Source organism: Camellia sinensis, chromosome 8, assembly GCF_055761805.1.
Source record: "Camellia sinensis isolate YWXY chromosome 8, ASM5576180v1, whole genome shotgun sequence".
NCBI classification, from domain to species: domain Eukaryota; kingdom Viridiplantae; phylum Streptophyta; class Magnoliopsida; order Ericales; family Theaceae; genus Camellia; species Camellia sinensis.
In genome coordinates, this window is record NC_138968.1 from 78,803,763 (window position 1) to 78,822,478 (window position 18,716).

The 18,716-nt window shown below is 35.1% G+C and overlaps 1 protein-coding gene across 2 annotated transcripts; it reads left to right on the plus strand.

Annotated features, from left to right (window-relative positions):
• Positions 1 to 7,188: 7,188 nt before the first annotated feature.
• Positions 7,189 to 18,211, plus strand: LOC114323394 (CASP-like protein 5A2). Of its 2 annotated transcripts, none has more exons than XM_028270992.2 (3): positions 7,189 to 7,678; positions 13,880 to 14,012; positions 17,799 to 18,211. In XM_028270992.2, the coding sequence occupies exons 1-3, from the start codon at positions 7,449 to 7,451 to the stop codon at positions 17,991 to 17,993; spliced, it is 558 nt and encodes a 185-aa protein (XP_028126793.1). In that variant the 5' UTR covers positions 7,189 to 7,448; the 3' UTR covers positions 17,994 to 18,211. The 2 variants fall into 2 exon arrangements, with proteins under 2 accessions (XP_028126793.1, XP_082738995.1); XM_082882869.1 differs by lacking the exon at positions 7,189 to 7,678 and adding an exon at positions 9,795 to 10,236.
• The last annotated feature ends 505 nt before the right edge of the window (positions 18,212 to 18,716 follow it).

An 18,716-nucleotide genomic window follows, 5' to 3' on the forward strand; every position in this document is an offset into this window, starting at 1 on the left:
TTATTTTGCATTATTAATAAAAAATTCATCAATTTTGTTGGATAGAATATTCATCAAAATTTAATTCAAATAACAAAAATTACAACCAAATTGTCACAACCCAAACCTGATACCTAGAGGTTCGATGTCGCAACAAGACAATAACTGAAGTCATAACAAATTAATAGTGTAGCGGAGTAAAATAAAAATGTACCCAAATCTTAATTTTATTATAACAAAAACATATATATTGGAGCTTCTATTCATTTACATTGTCATAGCTGAACTATGACTACAAAGTGTCTTGTGCTTACCCCATGCATTGGTCCTGACACGCCACCTAAACGTGGTTAACAACTATAAGCACATGGCAAAGTAAGAAATATTATACTGAGAGCATAATATAAACACCCCATTTTTGACCGTCCTCAAGACTTGGACGTCATCGTTTGAACACTCGATGATCATCCATGTTCGTGTTTGTTTTGAGTTCCCGAAGGTCTCGGCTGCGCGCCTTGCTTTAGGATCTCTCAACTTGTCTATTTTGTGCTTGGTTGTGGACCAAGGACTTGTGGTTTTGCTTCTAAGGGAAGAGGGTGGCTTATTGGCCATCCCCACACCCCATCAGCTGTGGCATGATGCCATCGGCCTTGCTTCCTTTCCATCGGCCATAAATGTTGGTTGATCGGCACTTTTGTTGGTCAGTCGGCACTTATTTTGGTCGATCGGCCATATTTTCTGGCCGAGGCCTTTTTTTTTTTCCTTTTTCAGGCATTGTGCATGCCAGCTGTGCCAGCTGGTGAGCACAGACTCTCCCCTCCATACACGTGTATGAAGGGATTTGAACCAAAGCTTAGCTTCTCTAAGAAGCTTTGAATTTGATTTCCTATAAGAGGGGAGCCTCCCCTCCCTTTCCAAAGGTTCAGCAAAATAGATATAGGGTTCATATATCCCTCTCTCTCTATATCTCTCTCTCTATATTTGTGTGTGTGTTGGTGCCTTAAAAATGTATTTTGTTCATACTTTTGCACTATAGCACCTAGTAGAACACCTTCCTTTGGTTGCTGAGGCACTAGGAAGTTGGTTTCAGAGTTCTTGGGCTGGTTTTGATCCACTTGAGTGGCTGGAGTTGTGTTCTTGAAGGTGTTCTTCAAGGGTAAGCAACTAACCTTTTGTTTTTCCATTTTGGCTTAAGCTTTTAGACCTATTTGCATATTGTTTTAAGCTTAACTATAAACTGAAAAAAGTTCTGTTTTTGTGTACTTAAGATGATTGTTTATGGTCACTTTTTGGTTGGGGGTTGTCTACCCCATCCTAGGCCTTGTTTGGTCTTGTTTTGAGCCACCTCTTTTGGCCTTTGTTCTTGCCTTTGCATGACCTTTCTACCACTGAAATCCAGAGGAATTTCAGTGGTGGAAAGGTAGTTTTAGAGTCTTGTATAGGAGAGGGACACCCCTCTCTCCTTGTGTCTCATATGCTTGTGTTATTGGCTCATAAAGGTAGCATGTTTGCTTAGCATGTTTTGGCTTCATTTCAGCAAGTATTTGGTGTCATTTGATCATGATATACCTCTGTTCTAGGTTGGTTTAGCGGTCTCTTGCATGCACCATACACTTGTAGTGTAATCATCTCTATTGCCTTAACATGCTTTGTGCTTTAAGCTATGGTTTTAGCATGATTTTGACTCGACCTAAAGGAGCTTTTATTCATATTTCAGCATGTTAAAGCTCTGTTTCATGTTGTTTTGATCATACATGCATTACTTTGTATAGCTACTATACATTTTAGCTTGTTAGCTTTGAGGGTCCAAGTCATTAGCATGCACTACTTGGACCTTTTTCCATGATTTGGCATCATCTCATATGTTATTTCAGTCCATGTTTCATGTTCATATACTTGCATTTGCCATCATTTCAAAGCTTTGAAGAGTTGGTGTCTTATGCCTTGAGGTTGGGTCATTGTGCATGCCTCCATGATTAGGTCTTCGGGATGCCATCTAAGTGGGTTTTTGGGCCTATTTTGACATGTCATATCTCTATTTTTCATTGGTTAAGTCATGCCACATTTGGTTACAATGGGTGTAATGTAATCCCCTTTGTTGGCCTTACTTGCATCTTGCCTTCGGCCCTTCATTTTGGCTTGTTTTAGCTTTGGCCCTTGCATGTTTTAGACTCCCTTTAGCATGATCTAGGACTGTTTTGGTTGTCCTTGGCTCTTTGGAGCTTGTTTCATGTGGCCTTAGTACAAGCTCCTTGGCTAGCTTTAAGCCTTGAGCTTTCTTGCATGTTATACTTGCTTTCATTGGTTGATTTGGCATCACTCCTCACATTATTTCACAGCATGTAGTATTGTCATACATCCTTGTCACTCTTTAGATGTGCTTAAGAGTTGCATCTTTGTGCTTTAGTCCTTGGGCCAATTGGCATGCATGTTTGCCATGCCTTTCTCATGTTTCATTTCCATCATTTCTTGGCATTTTGGCCACTAATTTTGGGCATGGCTGAGGTCTGTCCATCTTTAGTTTAAGTCTATTTTCCATGTTGTTCAAAGTTGCTACTTTACATCATGCTTGCATGTTTGTCCATCTTTGCATGCCATGCATGTTCATAGGATTATGGTTGCATTTTGCATGCTGCTAGCTTGCATTTTTGTCACATGCTTGTTAGGTCGCATTGCATTTGGCATGCTTGTTACCTTAGCCTTGTGTACATGTTTGAGTCATATTGCATTTGGCATGCTTGTGATGCATTACATAGTTTTTCCATTGTTGCATGCATTGCATTATGTTTGGTTTGGGGTGTCGAACCAAACACGAGGACCGAGGGATGTTTGTACTTGAAGTGATGAAACGTACCTCAATCCTCGGTCACCGGCGCTCTTGATCCAACATGATAGAGTTCTAGGCATTCATGTGTTTTTGTGCATTCATTCCATATTGATTGGCACACTTGGCTCCTTTGGCCATCATGCATCGGCATGCGTGATTGATGGCCCGAGGGTCGAACACTACACTCCCTTGAGTTCATGACATAATAGGGAGGGTGTTTGTGCACAAATTGCCTTGAAAATGTATTGTCATGCTCTGTTTGTCCTCTGCTGCAGCAAAACAGCATTCTGCAGGAAGATATGGCCGGCCGGCCATCTTTAGTGCCGATCAACTAAACATTGTTGGCCGAGATCCTCACAAATGGTCGATAACCAATTCCACATGGCCGATGTTCCTATATCTTGGCCGGTGACATCTCACAGTGTTCAGGGAGTGGTTCGGAAACTTCCTTGGGACTTGTGCAGTTTTCAGAGGTGCAGAATAGTGCAAACAGAGGCAACATGTGGCATGGCAATGGGTTTTCGAGCGAGGCGATCGAGCATGCATCATTCAATCATTCCGATGCGGAGCTGCGGCGGCCTCTTTAGTTTCGTAGCTTAGTTAATTTGTTTAAATTAGTTAAGAGTTATGTAATAATTAATTAGCTAAGGTAGTTAATTAATTAGTTGATTTGTATTATTTATTCGGACCCTCCATCGAGAGGGCGAATTTTGTAATAAGTGTGCGTGAGTGTGTGAATGTCTTCCAACCCCACGTCTTTCTCCCTTTTACTTACCTGCTTTCAATGGTTAGTTTTAGGTCATGTTTCAATTAGCATCCTTAGGCTCACATGTTTGCATCATTCATCTGTATTGCAAGCACCGGGCTCGGCGCATCATACTAACCGCATAGTATTTCAATTCCAACTTAAATACGTGTATCGAGTTGTCGCATTTCACATGCCATTCTTAGATAGCCGAGCCTATTCTAGTTTGCATTTTGCATGTGTTACATTAGGCATCTTAACATAGCTAGGATCATGCATTGATTACTAACTAGCTTTTGTTTTGGCTCGAAGTACAAGATAAGCTTTTATGCTTTAGCATCTTGCATGAGTGTGAGTGTTAACATGACCGCATGTTTGCCATGAGGCTAACTGCTTATATGATATAACTGTCTAAATGCCTGTGGGTGAAGGTCAGATTACTTGAATTGAAACAATTCATTGAAATGCGAGTTTTAAGCCCACTTGATTGTGGCAAAATCATATTTTCTAAGTCCACTCGAGGGTGGCAAAATTCACGTCTTAGCTTACTTGCGAGTAGCACGTTCAAACCATTTTCAAATAAACAAACATGAGATGATTTGTTCCAACTTAGGCGATCTAGTCTATACTTGTGTGTTGTGCGCATCACATAGTAATCCTAGGCTAATAACCAGAATAAGAATACATGTGTTTTCAAAAACAAAGTATCATGCTTAGTACAGGCCGATTTTTTATTGGACGAGTGGAGGTGCTCATTAAATGACCTTCCCCAATCAACCCAAGTTCCCAAGCCGAGGTAACTTCAGTGATGACGAACACATGGCCTTAGGCACAAGTCAGGGTTTCTTAAATTTTTCCAAAATAAAAATATTTAAGTGGCGACTCTGTATCTAGCAAAGCAGTCCATGTTTGGCACTTCTTTACAAAAATCAGTTTTCCAAAACGATTTGTCAGATTTGGACTCTTTGGTGATTTATCAATCTCACATTGCACATTATGAGATCATATTAAGAACCGTGACATTTGAGTCCGAACTGTAGCACAGCATGAAGCCCTCAGGGCGCGTCTACACATAATTGTATAAAATTCAACATGGATAATTATTTGGGCTAAACAGAGATTTGTTTGATACGAAAAATACATAAATCATTATAAATAATAGAAGCATAACACAGAAATCATATAAGCAAATAATCATAACCAAGATACAGAACATAACAGATGTATGAACTCAAGAGGTGGCTCGTATGAATTCTAGAGGTGACTCCCACAATAGTGTAGCACTTAACTCCACACAACACTTTGCTCCACACCAGAAATCAAATGGTCAGTGGATCCATGACAAACAAAGGGTCACTTAAAGTGACAATACAGAGGGCCAATGGTTATTTAAGTCCCCCAAGGCATGGGACTTCCATGGTGATACTTACAAAATAATTGTTCAAAAACATATTTAATAAACAGCTTTATCCATGAGTTTCCTTTTATAAGCAAATAGGGTTCATTTAACAAATAATATACTTTAAAACTGATATAATTTGCAAAACAAATTTTACATAAAATAGTTTATGATAGTTCAAAATATAATACAACTTACCTCAAAATTGATTATTTACTCTTACTTCTGACTTTGACTTACTCTCTCAGATTCCTATCGTTTGTTATTCTTGTAATTTCATTACTATACAACTCACCTATTTATAGATGAGAAGACCCTTACTATGCTGTACTATGCAGTAACCTCGTGGTACCACATGGCACCATGCTTCCCATGAGGTTTCTTGAAAACTATGCAAGTTCCTTATATTCTACTATGACCCCAAAAATATTGTAATTACATTTTTATTTTTAAAGATTAAGTAAATATATTTTAGAGTGTCACACAAATAATAGAATATGAATTCCATAAATTAATAATTTCAATCTTATATTATAATATAATCAAATACGACTAACAGTTTTATGATTAGTTGATAGTCTGACAAATTAACAATAATACCCTATGATGGCCCCACCAACGGAGGCTAACCAATGGGAATGATGTAGGTGCACCCCATGATGCCTTGCAGATTTGAGTCCATACCAAATGCATCACAATCCACTATTCACTCCAAACATTCAGTTCAACACACATCACACACGATACACATTTATACAAATAGATAATACTCAATTGGTGTTTAATCAAGCAAAAACTTTTGAAACTCAATTTTTTTTTTTTTTTAGTTTTTTTTTTAATCCACCTAACTCAAGAAGTAAAATATTTTTTATAAAAAAATACTTTAAAAAATTAATACATTTTTTTTTTCTTTTTTAAATAAAAAATTTCAAATTTCTTCACAAATGTACATCTAGATTATGAAGGTTTTAAAAAAAAAATAATAATAAAAGTAAATAAACCATACACAGACCTGGTAGGAAATAACAGTTTGAAAGCATCGAAGCTCTTGGGAAAGACACCTAAGGGGTCGATTTTGGAGGCAAGTGAACTCACTGGCCTTGTTTTAGAATAGGCTATTTTAATAACTTTTTATCTTTTTTTTTTTTCTAAAATATGATGTAAAAAAAATTAGTATATTTAGAATAATTTTTTGATTTTTTACGAAAAGATGTGTAAAAAATAGAAAGAAAAGAAAATATTTAACTTTTTGGTATATGTTATAAGCTTTTTGATTTTTTTAGTAATTTTTTGACTTTTAGACTAAAACACTCGCATGTCAAACGAGGCCTCAAGGTGTTGAAGATGATGATGGTGGTGATGAATCTAGAAATTGTGCTTGCCTCTCCCTCATTGCCTGTTGTTCGAGGAGTTGGGGAGTCGGCGAACGCTGTAGATGATCGGTCAAAGTCATGGATTTTCTCTCTAAAACTCTATTCTGATTTGGATCTAGATCTCATAGTTGGCAGTGGTAGAGATAACGGATCTGGATTTGGATCCAAAGATGAAAGCCGCGAAAGAGGATCATGAAGGCCATGGTGGACCGACGATGGAAGAGGCGGTTTCCAGTGCTTGGATGGCTGTAGAACCATCGAGATCGAAAACCCTAAACCAACTAGAGAGAGAGAGATAGAGATGGGTGCGACGAAATGAATGAGAGAGACCGATATGCGCGACGAAGGGAGAGCGACTCTAAGAAAGATGAGAAGGAGAGTAAGAAAGAAAAGTTATGGTTAGACGAGAGAGAGAGAGTGAGCAAACATTTTGATATAACCGGACATATGATATATATATAGGGGCAGTTTGGACATTTTGAGCTAGCATGCTTATATGGAAAAAGTTTTTTTTTCACCTGAATCTTTGGAGAAAGAAAGTTTGATTTTGGATTTTTAGATCTAAAATCCAAAAAAAAATAATGTGATTAGGTGTTTTGATTTTTTTGGATATTGTAGCTAAAAAAAACTCCACCCCAAAGTGAAAATAATAATAAAACATTCAAAATTTGATAATGTATAATAAAATAAAATTTTAATTTAAATCATTAATCTATTTTTATTAAATAAAATTGATAAAAAAAATATTTTAATTATTAAACTCAATATAAAATATATATTTTTTAATTAATTTTAATAATTAACACATTATTTTTTCTGGATTAATTTATTTAACGAAAATAAATAAATAATTTAGATTAAAAATACCAAAATAGCTGATTTCAATAATCGATCCTGTTCGTCAGTTCAAGTTGACTGTAGACTTTCCCAACCCCCTCCACACACACTCTCTCGATCGATCGATTATACTTTCCATTGGTTGCCCTAGACTCTGATTTTACTCTGCAATTCCATCTCTGTAGTATACATACTCATGCAATTCAATTAGATTAAATTCTTCCGATTACACAAAAATTAAAGATATACTACTAGGCTAGAGAAGAGAAGAGAAGAGTAGAGTAGAGTATGATGATGATGAGCCAGAGCCACCCGTCGGTGCACCCATTGGAGCTATTGGAGGGTCCTCCGGTGACAGCCGGCAACCCTGCTGGGCCTCGGGTGAGGATGAAGGATATCCAAGGCATGCCTGGAACTCCCGCCGGCCTCGCCTTGCGTCTCTCTCAATTCGTCTTCGCTGTTCTTTCCCTTTGCGTCATGTCCACCACTTCCGACTTCCCCTCCGTCACTGCCTTCCGGTATGTATAATGTATTCTATTATTCATCATCATTATTCTCTTTTTATATCTTGTCTTGTCTTGTCTCTGCATATATAATATAAACTCACTCTATCATTGTTTGATGATTTATCTATCAATTGCTTTATGCTTGCATTTGCTTCTCCACATTGCTAATCCTATTCATGGATCCTGTTTAGATGTTGCTGTCTGCATTTTATTTTTATTTTTTTTTTTGTGGTGCCCTTTTAGATTTGTCCCATTAGTAAAGAAGCATCACATATGGAATCCTTTGGAATTCATTGCAATGGTTGCTAAAATTTAACAACGGACGGGCATAATTGTACTGAGTTCGGTGTCAGAAACTTCATGCAACTGATGCTTTGGACTGAAATCATTTTCTTAGGGCTGTTTGTGGCTGCCATGGATTTGGGTAGTGAAAGAAATATGTAAGGGAAATGTGAATGAAGTTAAATTTTTCTTTTTTCCATCTCCCTCACCTTTCCATTTCATTTTGCAAATCACTACCTAAATCAGTGATCAAAATACAGCTTAAAGGTCTTCAATTCTTCAAGAGTTTGTGACACTTGAAGCTATGGAGATTGGGAAGTCTCAATCGTTCATAAGTACCCGGATCACCAATAGAACATAATGATATCGTACTCCCACACATAGTTGTCAAATTGAGATTCGTATCGCAAATCAAAAGGGCCTCGTACCGAATCATAAAGATTCGGTCACTTTTTCTAAATTATTTTAAAATATATATCACATTTAGATTTAGATATTAAATATATTTTATGAATATGAAATATTTAGACTTAAATTATTGAAAATGTTATTTTGATTGATAATCATGTAGTTTAATAGATAAGAAGTTAACAAAAATTCCTATGTAAGATCACCATTTTACTTTTTTTTCTTTTTGAGATTTTTTTATCAACCATTCTTAATAAAGGTAATAACCAAATACACAAATTATTAATTTCTAAAATAATAGTAATTGACAACAATATTAATATTTGGACAATAAGCATACATACTTTTTTAAGGAACAGTGCACAAATAATAAGAAAGAATTATTTAGAATCTTTTATTTTAAAATCTAAAACATTTAAAAAAGTATAACTGACCTCACACATGTAATATTCAATTATATTTAATTTAATAAAATAGTAATAGATAATTCATAGTGTAACTTTAATCTTAAATATCTTTATAAGATATATTATGATTTTTTTAAAGGAAAAAAAATGGAAAGAAAGGTGAAAAATATTGGGTCTAACTGAGTCTGATTGAATCCTATTAAAACTCATTAATCACTAAAATAACAGCAAATCATGTATATATGTTGGTTATTTTGGTATTAAACACTATTAGAAGTTGTATTATATCATTTTCACTAAAAAGATGGGGAAAAAAATTCGAAAATATGTCGGACACAATAATTTTAAAAATTGCATAAATCGTAAAAAGTGAATCGAATCGTAAATCGATTGTAAATCGTGCGATTCACTAGAGATTCATTTCCAAAATAAATTCACGTATAGATTCATATCGATTTTGCAAAAAATGTGAATCAAATTGTGAATCGTAAGATTCTGATGATAACAGAGTCCCACACCAATAAAACTGGTAGTTGTAGAACGGTGGAGTTGATTTGATCTACTTTGGTTAACAAGGAGCAGGACAAGGTTAACCCGGTGCGGTACAAGGTTAACCCCATCCTGTTGGAAAAATTAATCAGCATTTATTGTCAGAATAAAAATATCAAACTATTAATTGACCGAAAACAACAATAAAAAATATTATTAAAAAAAAAGGTTTAGCAAAGCATGTATGGTGGTTGAGGCACGTAAACTGCGTTCTCTTTAGAATGATACACAAAAATTCAAAAAGTCAAAGATTTCTTTTTCTCTCTACTTTTAGCCTAAAACCTAAAAAGTTACTAAAAAAATCAAAAAATCAAAAAGTCAACAACTTATACCAAAAAGTCAAATATTCATTTTCACTCTACTTTTTGCATATCTTTTCGTAAAAAGTCAAAAAGTCATCCCAAATATACTAGTTTTTTTTACCTCATATTTTAGTCAAAAAGCCAAAAAGTTATTAAAATAGCCTGTTTCCGAACAAGGCCTAAGTTCAAGTTGACTGTAGACTTTCCCAACCCCCTCCACACACTCTCTCGATCGATCGATTATACATTCCATTGGTTGCCCTAGACTCTGATTTTACTCTATAATTCCATCTCTGTAGTATACATACTCATGCAATTCAATTAGATTAAATTCTTCCGATTACACAAAAATTAAAGAGATACTACTAGGCTAGAGAAGAGTAGAGTAGAGTATGATGATGATGAGCCAGAGCCACCCGTCGGTGCATCCATTGGAGCTATTGGAGGGTCCTCCTGTGATAGCCAGAAACCCTGCTGGGCCTCGGGTGAGGATGAAGGATATCCAAGGCATGCCTGGAACTCCCGCCGGCCTCGCCTTGCGTCTCTCTCAATTCGTCTTCGTTGTTCTTTCCCTTTGCGTCATGCCCACCACTTTCGACTTCCCCTCTGTCACTGCCTTCCGGTATGTATAATGTATTGTATTATTCATCATCATTATCATCATCATTCTCTTTTTCCATCTCCCTCGCCAATCCATTTCATTTTGCAAATCACTACCTAAATTAGTGATTAAAATACAACTTAAAGGTCTTCAATTCTTCAAGAGTTTATGACACTTGCAGCTATGGAGATTGGAAGTCTTAATCGTTCATAAGTACCCGAAGCACCAATAGAGCATAATGATATCGTACTCCCACACATAGTGTCAAATCGGGATTCGTATCATGAATTGAAATGGTCTTGTACTGAATCACGAATCGAATCGAATCGAATCGTGAATCTTTTTCTAAATTACTTAAAACACATATATTTACACATTTAGATTTAGATATTAAATATGTCTTATGAATATTAAATTATTGAAAATGTTATTTTGAATGATAATCACGTAGTTTAATAGATAAAATGTTGAACAAAATTTCTATGTTAGATCACCATTTTACCTTCTTTTTTTTATAGATATTTTTTATTGACCATGTTTAATAAAGATAATAACTAAATAAACAAACTATCAATTTTTAAAATAACAATAATTAACAATGATATTGATATTTGGACAATAAGCATACATACTTTTTTAAGTAACAGTGAGCAAATAATAAGAAAGAATTATTTAGAATCTTTAATTTTAAAGCCTAAAATATTTTAAAAGTTATAATTGACCTTACACATGTAATATTTAATTATATTCAATTTAATAAAATAGTAATAGATAATTCATAGTGTAACTTTAATCTTAAACATCTTTACAAGATATATTATGATTTTTTAAAAGGAAAAAAAATTGGTAGAAAAGTTAAAAATATGTTGGGTCTGACTGAATATGACTGTATCCTATTAAAGACTCGTTGATCACTAAAATAACAACAAATCATATATATATATGTTGGTTATTTTGATATTAAACACTATTCGAAGTTGCATTATATCATCTTCACTAAAAAAAATTGAAAAAAAAAAGAATCGAAAATATGTCGAATACAATAATTTTAAAAATTGCATGAATCGTAAAAAGTGAATCGAACCGTGAATCAATTGTGAATCGTGCGATCCACTAGAGATTCATTTCCAAAATAGATTCACCTATAGATTCATATTGATTTTGTAAAAATTGCGAATCAAATCGTGAATCGTAAGATTCTTATAATAACAGAGTCCCACACCAATCAAACTAGTAGTTGCGAAATGGTGGAGTTTATTTGAACTACTTTGGTTAACGTGGAGCAGGACAAGGTTAACCCCATCCTATTGGAAAAATTGATCAGGATTTATTGTCAGAATAAAAATATCAAACTATTAATTGACCAAAAATAAAAACAAACCAAACCAAATAAAGCCTTAAGTCCCATCAAATGTGGTCGGCTTATAAAGGATCCGAGCAGTTTTTTTACGTGTTGGTTATTGACTACCTAATACACAACTCTCCTCCTTTACCCGGGCTTGGGATCGACGGAGTTGTTAACAATAAAAAAATATTATTAGAAAAAAGGTTTAGAAAAGCATGTATTGTGGTTGAGGCAGGTAAACTGCGTTCTCTGTAGAATGATACACAATCTTTTGCACTGAGCTGAAGGTTGTTCCTCCCCCAAGATACAACAACCTTCAAAATCACTTGTGTGCAGCGAAGTAAATTTCACGAACCATAAATTGTCCATCACTTAGTTAGAAAATCAATATAATGAACTCATAAAAGGAACAATGTAGGAGAGGTGAAGAAAGACTGAATATTGATCTCTTTGTTATTCAATAAATGATGAAGTCATATATATACACAAAATAATATAAGAAAAATCAGGAAGTGTAGGAAATATTGATAATGTGAGATATTATCCAAAAGATTAGGAAACCAATTTTAACGTTACATCCATCCCCCCATTTGCACAACCTCATTAGTCAAGAGCACCGCCATGGCACAAGCACATGCCATGGTAATGCCCTGGGGGTACTGAATAATTTTCAAGTATTGCGTGAAATTTGTTGAATTGTTGCTTGTTTTGTTTTCACTACACTATTGGGGTACACCTTTTGTTTCAGCTCTTTGGTGGTCACGACTTATGGATTTGTTGGTCTCCTATCTAACTGATTCCTATTATTTATGTACTTTTTTTTTCTCTTTATTTTCTGCCATTTTATATTTTCTTGTTACCTTCAATTCCTTCCAAACCTGCATGATGGTGTTGCAAGATTTGTGTTGGTGGTTTTGGACCATATTGGGGATTCTTTGATTAGATATTACAATTATGTAAGTTGATTGTTATTTTAATCTGTTTGGTGGTCACGACTTATGGATTTGTTGGTCTCCTATCTAACTGATTCCTATTGTTTATATACTTTTTTTTTTCTTTATTTTCTGCCATGTTATATTTTCTTGTTACCTTCAATTCCTTCCAAACCTGCATGATGGTGTTGCAAGATTTATGTTGGTGGTTTTGGACCATATTGGGGATTCTTTGATTAGATATTACAATTATGTAAGTTGATTGTTATTTTAATTGATGATAGTTTCTTCATATAGGTTTGATGTCTTTGGACCATGTTAGTTAATTGTAAGAAATATATCAAGATGAAATAATTGGAAGTTAACTGTTAAACCTCATTTCCAAATCTATTTAGAGTAGGTTCATACGTGGCTTTATGTTAGCATTGATAAGGAACAGACTTACATGACGTAAATAAGAGAGGAAATGTTAGTGTACAATAGGTACTGCGTGTTGTGTGTAGAGTAGTATTTCTACTGTAAACTGAATATGGTTAGATTAGTTTTAGTGACTAGTTAGTCGAGTTGGATATATATAAATATCATCTACTATGTAACCTCATTCCTTTAATCAAGAATATACTTATACATTTCTTCAAGCATATCTGGGTAATCCGAGAAGTGTCACTTTTCAGGGACCTAATATGCACAAAATGAACCATAAAGTACAGCTATTGTTTTATTATCCATTTTGTAGAATAGATTCATGTCTGTTGAGAGTACAAATTGTATGACTTTCAGTGACAATGCAGTTTTATGCCTGTGTTGAAGAGAATTAGCAGATGTAGGTTGAATTCAAACAAGAATGATAAATTTTGCTGCCTTTTATGCTTGAATGGGGATGACAACAGCCCTTGCCATTAAGCTGACCTGATCGAAGGGAACCTCACCCTGATTTAGAATATGCTCAAAGCCTCAAACCTAATCTGATTCAGCTTCAAAATTGCTTGTCTGGACCTGATTTTAGTATTTTTCAACTTGTTTCTGTAGGACCTTGGAAGGAGCCCTGATTAACCTGTGCCATAGCCATTGCTGAACATGAAATCAAATTGTTGTCAAGACTTGAGCATCAGAACTGAAAATATATTTATTGTTACGATGAGAGTTACTTAACATTCTGTCTGTGAATTGCTAGGTTGGTTTCTTAGAGAGAACTTATTGTAGACATTATCTGTGAACTTTACTGTCCTTTGGCACCATTACTTTGTAGAATTGAATGTCTAGTTCTGTATGGTTCTCATTTAAAAAGCTTGGTGAGGCAATGGGATGTATTTATAATAATTGAATGTGGTAAATTGTAAAAGATTGTTGCAAATAATATATTTTTTTTGGTATTTTTTTGTGTCAGCTACCTTGTTGCAGCTGTGGGCCTGCAAAGCTTGTGGAGTCTCTCGCTTACCATTGTTGATATACATGCACTCTTGGTGAAGCGGTGCCTGCGAAATTCCAAAGTTGTCAGCTTGTTTACTATTGGAGATGGGGTAAGGAAGTGTTTGTTGCAGAATTTTTAACATTATTGAGGAGTCCAAGCAAAATTGTGAGCATATCTTGGTGGGTACCATGTCAATTCTTGCAAGCCCTTGGAGATTATTGTTAGGTTATCCTGGCCATTTTCTTTATTTATGAGATAATTGACACTTTATTCATGAGTAATGATTCTAGTTCTGGGGTTGATATGGCATCCAACTGGAGGCTGTTTTGACATATTATAAATTCACTTGATTTTGTTAGTAATATTGTGTACTTGCAATTAGTATAGAGAAAGGTAATGAGTCAAGTGAGAAATTGGGGGCCTTCTTGCTATGATTCTAACGCGGGGCTCACATTGAGTGCCAAAAACGATTCTTTAAGTTGCCTTGGACCTCCACTTGATTTTAGGGCAAGTAGAAAAAAGAGTAGTTAGGTCACATGGTACGGAACCCAATTGTTCAAATAATTCAAAGGAAGGGGAAAGCAACTTGGTGTTTATGCCGATAAACCCAACGGTTGAAAGAGGGTAGAGTGTTAAGAAAGACCATAGGAAGAAGGGCTTGTTCTGGTGTTCTAAGTCAAATGTGAGAGAGCTTCAAACTTGTACAGGTCAATTAACTTTGAGAGGAGAAGCAAGAGGGGAAAATGTGTTCTTCGTACAGCAGGGGAAAGGATATCTGGAAGGTGGTTGAATAATGCTGATAATCCTAGAAGAGCACATATTCTGTTGATTTACTGGCTTAGTTTCTGTTTTGGGGCTGTCAGGTTTTAAAGAGGTGCTCTTGTTTGGGTTAGTGAGCTGCTTTCATGGCTGGTTTTGCTGCTTTCGTGTTTTCTCTTTTAGGACGCCTTGTAGTGGTAGGGAGTCCAATGGGTTCATTTAAAAAAAATAAATTATATATTTTTTTCATCTTTTTTTGGCATGTGTACATGCGTTGTGCCTCCTGGAGCTTTTAGTGTGTTGCTTTTACATCTCAAGAACGAATGGTAATGGGTTGGGGACACATTAGTGTAACCAACTGTTTAGGCTAGAGAAAGACTCAAAATCCTTTTTTAAAGTTTGTAGGGTTCTCCCATGACTTGACAATTTGTTAGTCAATGTTTTAGCATTCTCACAAGAGACTGTTCTCTCTCTCAACACGTGTCTGTATGCGTGTGTGTGTTTGTTTGTGTTGGTGAGAGAGAGGTAGAGGCAGTCAACATTAATGGCCCCTTTTATGCATGTAATGAAAAATAGTTTGTGCTTGGTACTTTTTTTTGTGGGATATTTCATGGTTAATGTACAAGCAGATTTGATTCTCCTTACCATGGGAATTGTTTAAGGTGAAAGTTTTTCTTGTACTAGGACTGTGTATTATGAACAAAAAATGATCCTTAATAGAAGTTCTACTTCCAATTTCCAAGTAGTTGTTCCATAGCTACTACCTCTGCATGAGTTGATTTAACTGAATCAGTCCACTAGTATTCAGCTCCATGGATTTTTTTATCTAGAAGTGTGAAGCAAGGGAGAAATGGGAAATGTGAAAGCTAATGTGATGACACATAGATCAGTGTTATCAGAGGCGAGCCTAAGCGCTCGCCTAAGCGCTAAGCGAGGCGAGGCTTCAGCGCTTCACACACCCTGAGGCGAGGCAAAATGGTGAGGCGATGGAGAAGCGCCTGAAGTGAGGCTTAGGCGATGAAGCGCGAGGCGAAGAGAAGCAACGCTTCATCAGATTTTGTCCTGATTTAAGTTCGAATCATCTGGGCCCTTCATCGACTTCGTTCGAATCATCTGGGCCCTTCATCGACAAAGTTAATTACTAAATAAAAAGTCCAAACCCTAGATCGACTTCGTTCGTCGACGTCTGGGTCTTTGGGTCTTCTTCTTCCGAAGTCGAAGCATCTGGGTCTTCGTTCGTCGACTTCGTTCCTTCTTCGGACGTCGTTCCAAGGTGAGTTCCTACTTCTTCCTTTCTTCTTCTTCTTCCTTTCTCCTTTGTTCACTGTCGACTTCACCTGTTCTTCCCTTCGACTTCACCTGCTTCCCTTCGACTTCACCTGCTCTGTCGAACCTATTAAAATTAATTCAATTAATTTTTAAAATTAATTTTTAATTCGCAAAAATTAATTCGTAAAAATTAATTTTTAAAATTAATTCAATTATTTTAAAATTAATTTTTTTTCAATTAATTCAATTATTTTTTTTCTTATGTGTTAAAATTTCAATTAATTCAATTAATTTCCTGGTTATTCAATTAATTATTTTAATTCAATTAATTTGTTTAATTCAATTAATTTGTTTATTTTAATTCAATTAATTTAATTCAATAAAATTAATTTTCTGGTTATTTTAATTTCTGGTTATCCAATTAATTATTTTAATTCAATTAATTATTTTAATTCAATTAATTTGTTTAATTCAATTAATTTGTTTATTTTAATTCAATTAATTTAATTCAATTAATTTCCTGGTTATTCAATTAATTATTTTAATTCAATTTATTTCAACTATTTTAATTTCTTTATGTTCTTTAATGTTGTTAAAATATGTTCTTTAATTTCTTTATGCTGAAAAATTGAATTGCTTGTTGGATAAAATTAATTTTTGTCTATACCATTTATTTTAAAAAAATATCTTTTCTGGTCGCATCGATTCGATGAAGCCCTCGCCTCGCCTCATCGCCTCGCGCTTAGGCATTAGGAGACCTTGTCGCCTCGGTTCACTTTTCGCCTTAAAAAACACTGACATAGATCATGTAGAAACATGTGCTTGCACATTGAAGTCTTTGTCCATACATGAAGTTGGAAATGAATGGTGTATTACTCACGCGACTTACAACTGTTCTTGCAATAAGAAGTCGAAAAAAAAGTCGATGGTAGGTAACCTGAATATTTTATCGGAGACTGGCAAGCAGGGTGGAGGTTAGTGGTTTGGAATGCAATAAGTGAAGATGGAGTTCAACCTACTCAGGAAACTTGAACCTAGTTCAGATGTATGATATCCAACAAAGTTTATCCCTAGAAATAATGGCATCTTTGGAGTTTAAGTATTTTGAAGCAACCCCGAGTTCAATTTGTGCCATGCATAATTTGTAGACACTTTTTTCAAATAAACAAGTTGAACTAGTGGAAGAGTGGTAGGACTGCTTGCATTATGTACTCCTCAGTTTATGTTGGCATTGGCAAGGATGGAGAAGGATTATCACTATAGCCATCAATTTAAGGATAGCAAGTGTGAATGGCAGTGGCACTCAAACTAGGAACCTGTTCAAAAGGTTTTGAACTCAAAATAGGATTAATTTACGATTCTGTAATTTTTCAGCCAGTGGATCATGAATCATGATTGTCCAATGCTATTCACTAGACAGTGTTGAATACGTGTATTTTAAGTTTTTTTTTTATTATATATTTATTATTATTATTATTCCATATATAGCTTTTCTAGTAGTGGGGAAACAATCAAAGCAAGTTGATTTGCTGATTGTTTGATTCTATATAGCATCTCTAAACAATAAGCAAGACTAATTTCATATTCTTTTACCTCCCTTTTCATGAAAACTAGTCCTGTTCATTTATGTTTGCTGATTTCATGCACAAAGGAGCATTGCTTTGTGTAATGGTAAAATGTCTGGCTGCAAAGCATAAGTATGTTGGATTTGAATCATTGAGCAGTCAGTTTTTTTGCAAATAATGCAAAGGTTAGGTCCATATGCAGGTAATGCTCACTGATTAATTGCATCATCTCCATTAGAATGAACTGCACTTCCTTATATTTGCGGAATTAAAATAATGGGCTTCTTTCTTTGCATCTGCAGATCACATCAACGCTTACTTTTGCTGCAGCATCTGCAGCTGCTGGTATAACAGTCCTTGTTAGCAATGATTTCAACAATTGTGAAGAAAATCATTGTACTAGGTTTGAGACAGCTACAGCCATGGCCTTCATGAGCTGGTTTGCCATTTCACCATCCTTTCTCTTGAATTTCTGGTCTCTGGCTTCAATGCGATAGATTCAAAATGACATTTGAAGCGGGTTTTTGGTACATGATTAATCTTTTTTCCCCCCTCACTTGACATCTGTTTTATGCCCCCACCCTAGTCAACTTCATTGATAGGGTGCAGAACTTCGATATGGTGTAATATTTATCGTGCTTATTGTCCATTGTTTGTAATGAGAGCCTGAAGAATGATTATATGGCTTACAATCTAGTTCCAACCTGATTACATATCCCTCCCTCTGAGCACTGTTTGGTGTAATTTCTCTCTCTCTCTCTCTCTCATGCGTATGTATGAGTTTTTTGATGCACAGATTTACTTGAGGTTTCTCTCTGCTTTGTTGAACATGTCCGGAAAATCGGAAAACTCTAGTTTATTTCTCAGGGAATCAAAAAATTCTAATTTGAATAAAGAAAGTTGTTTATAACTATTCAAAATAAAACAAATCTGAGTTGTCTGAAAGTTGTAGTGTGCATTACACTAACAGCCCCTTAATTTGGGATTTGCTTTACTTTAGTATCAAATTTTTTAATTGTAATACATTTGATCTTAAATTTTAAATTTTGTTTTGAACAAGGACAATCAAAAATGTTTCTTTTGCAAACGGTCAATTTTAAGGGCAAAATTGTCATACAATTTATTTTGTATTAATTAACTTGTATGTTGTTTGAAATGTAATGATCTTATTTTTAATGAATAATACTGGTACTTTTTATTATAAAATTTTGTTTGATTTG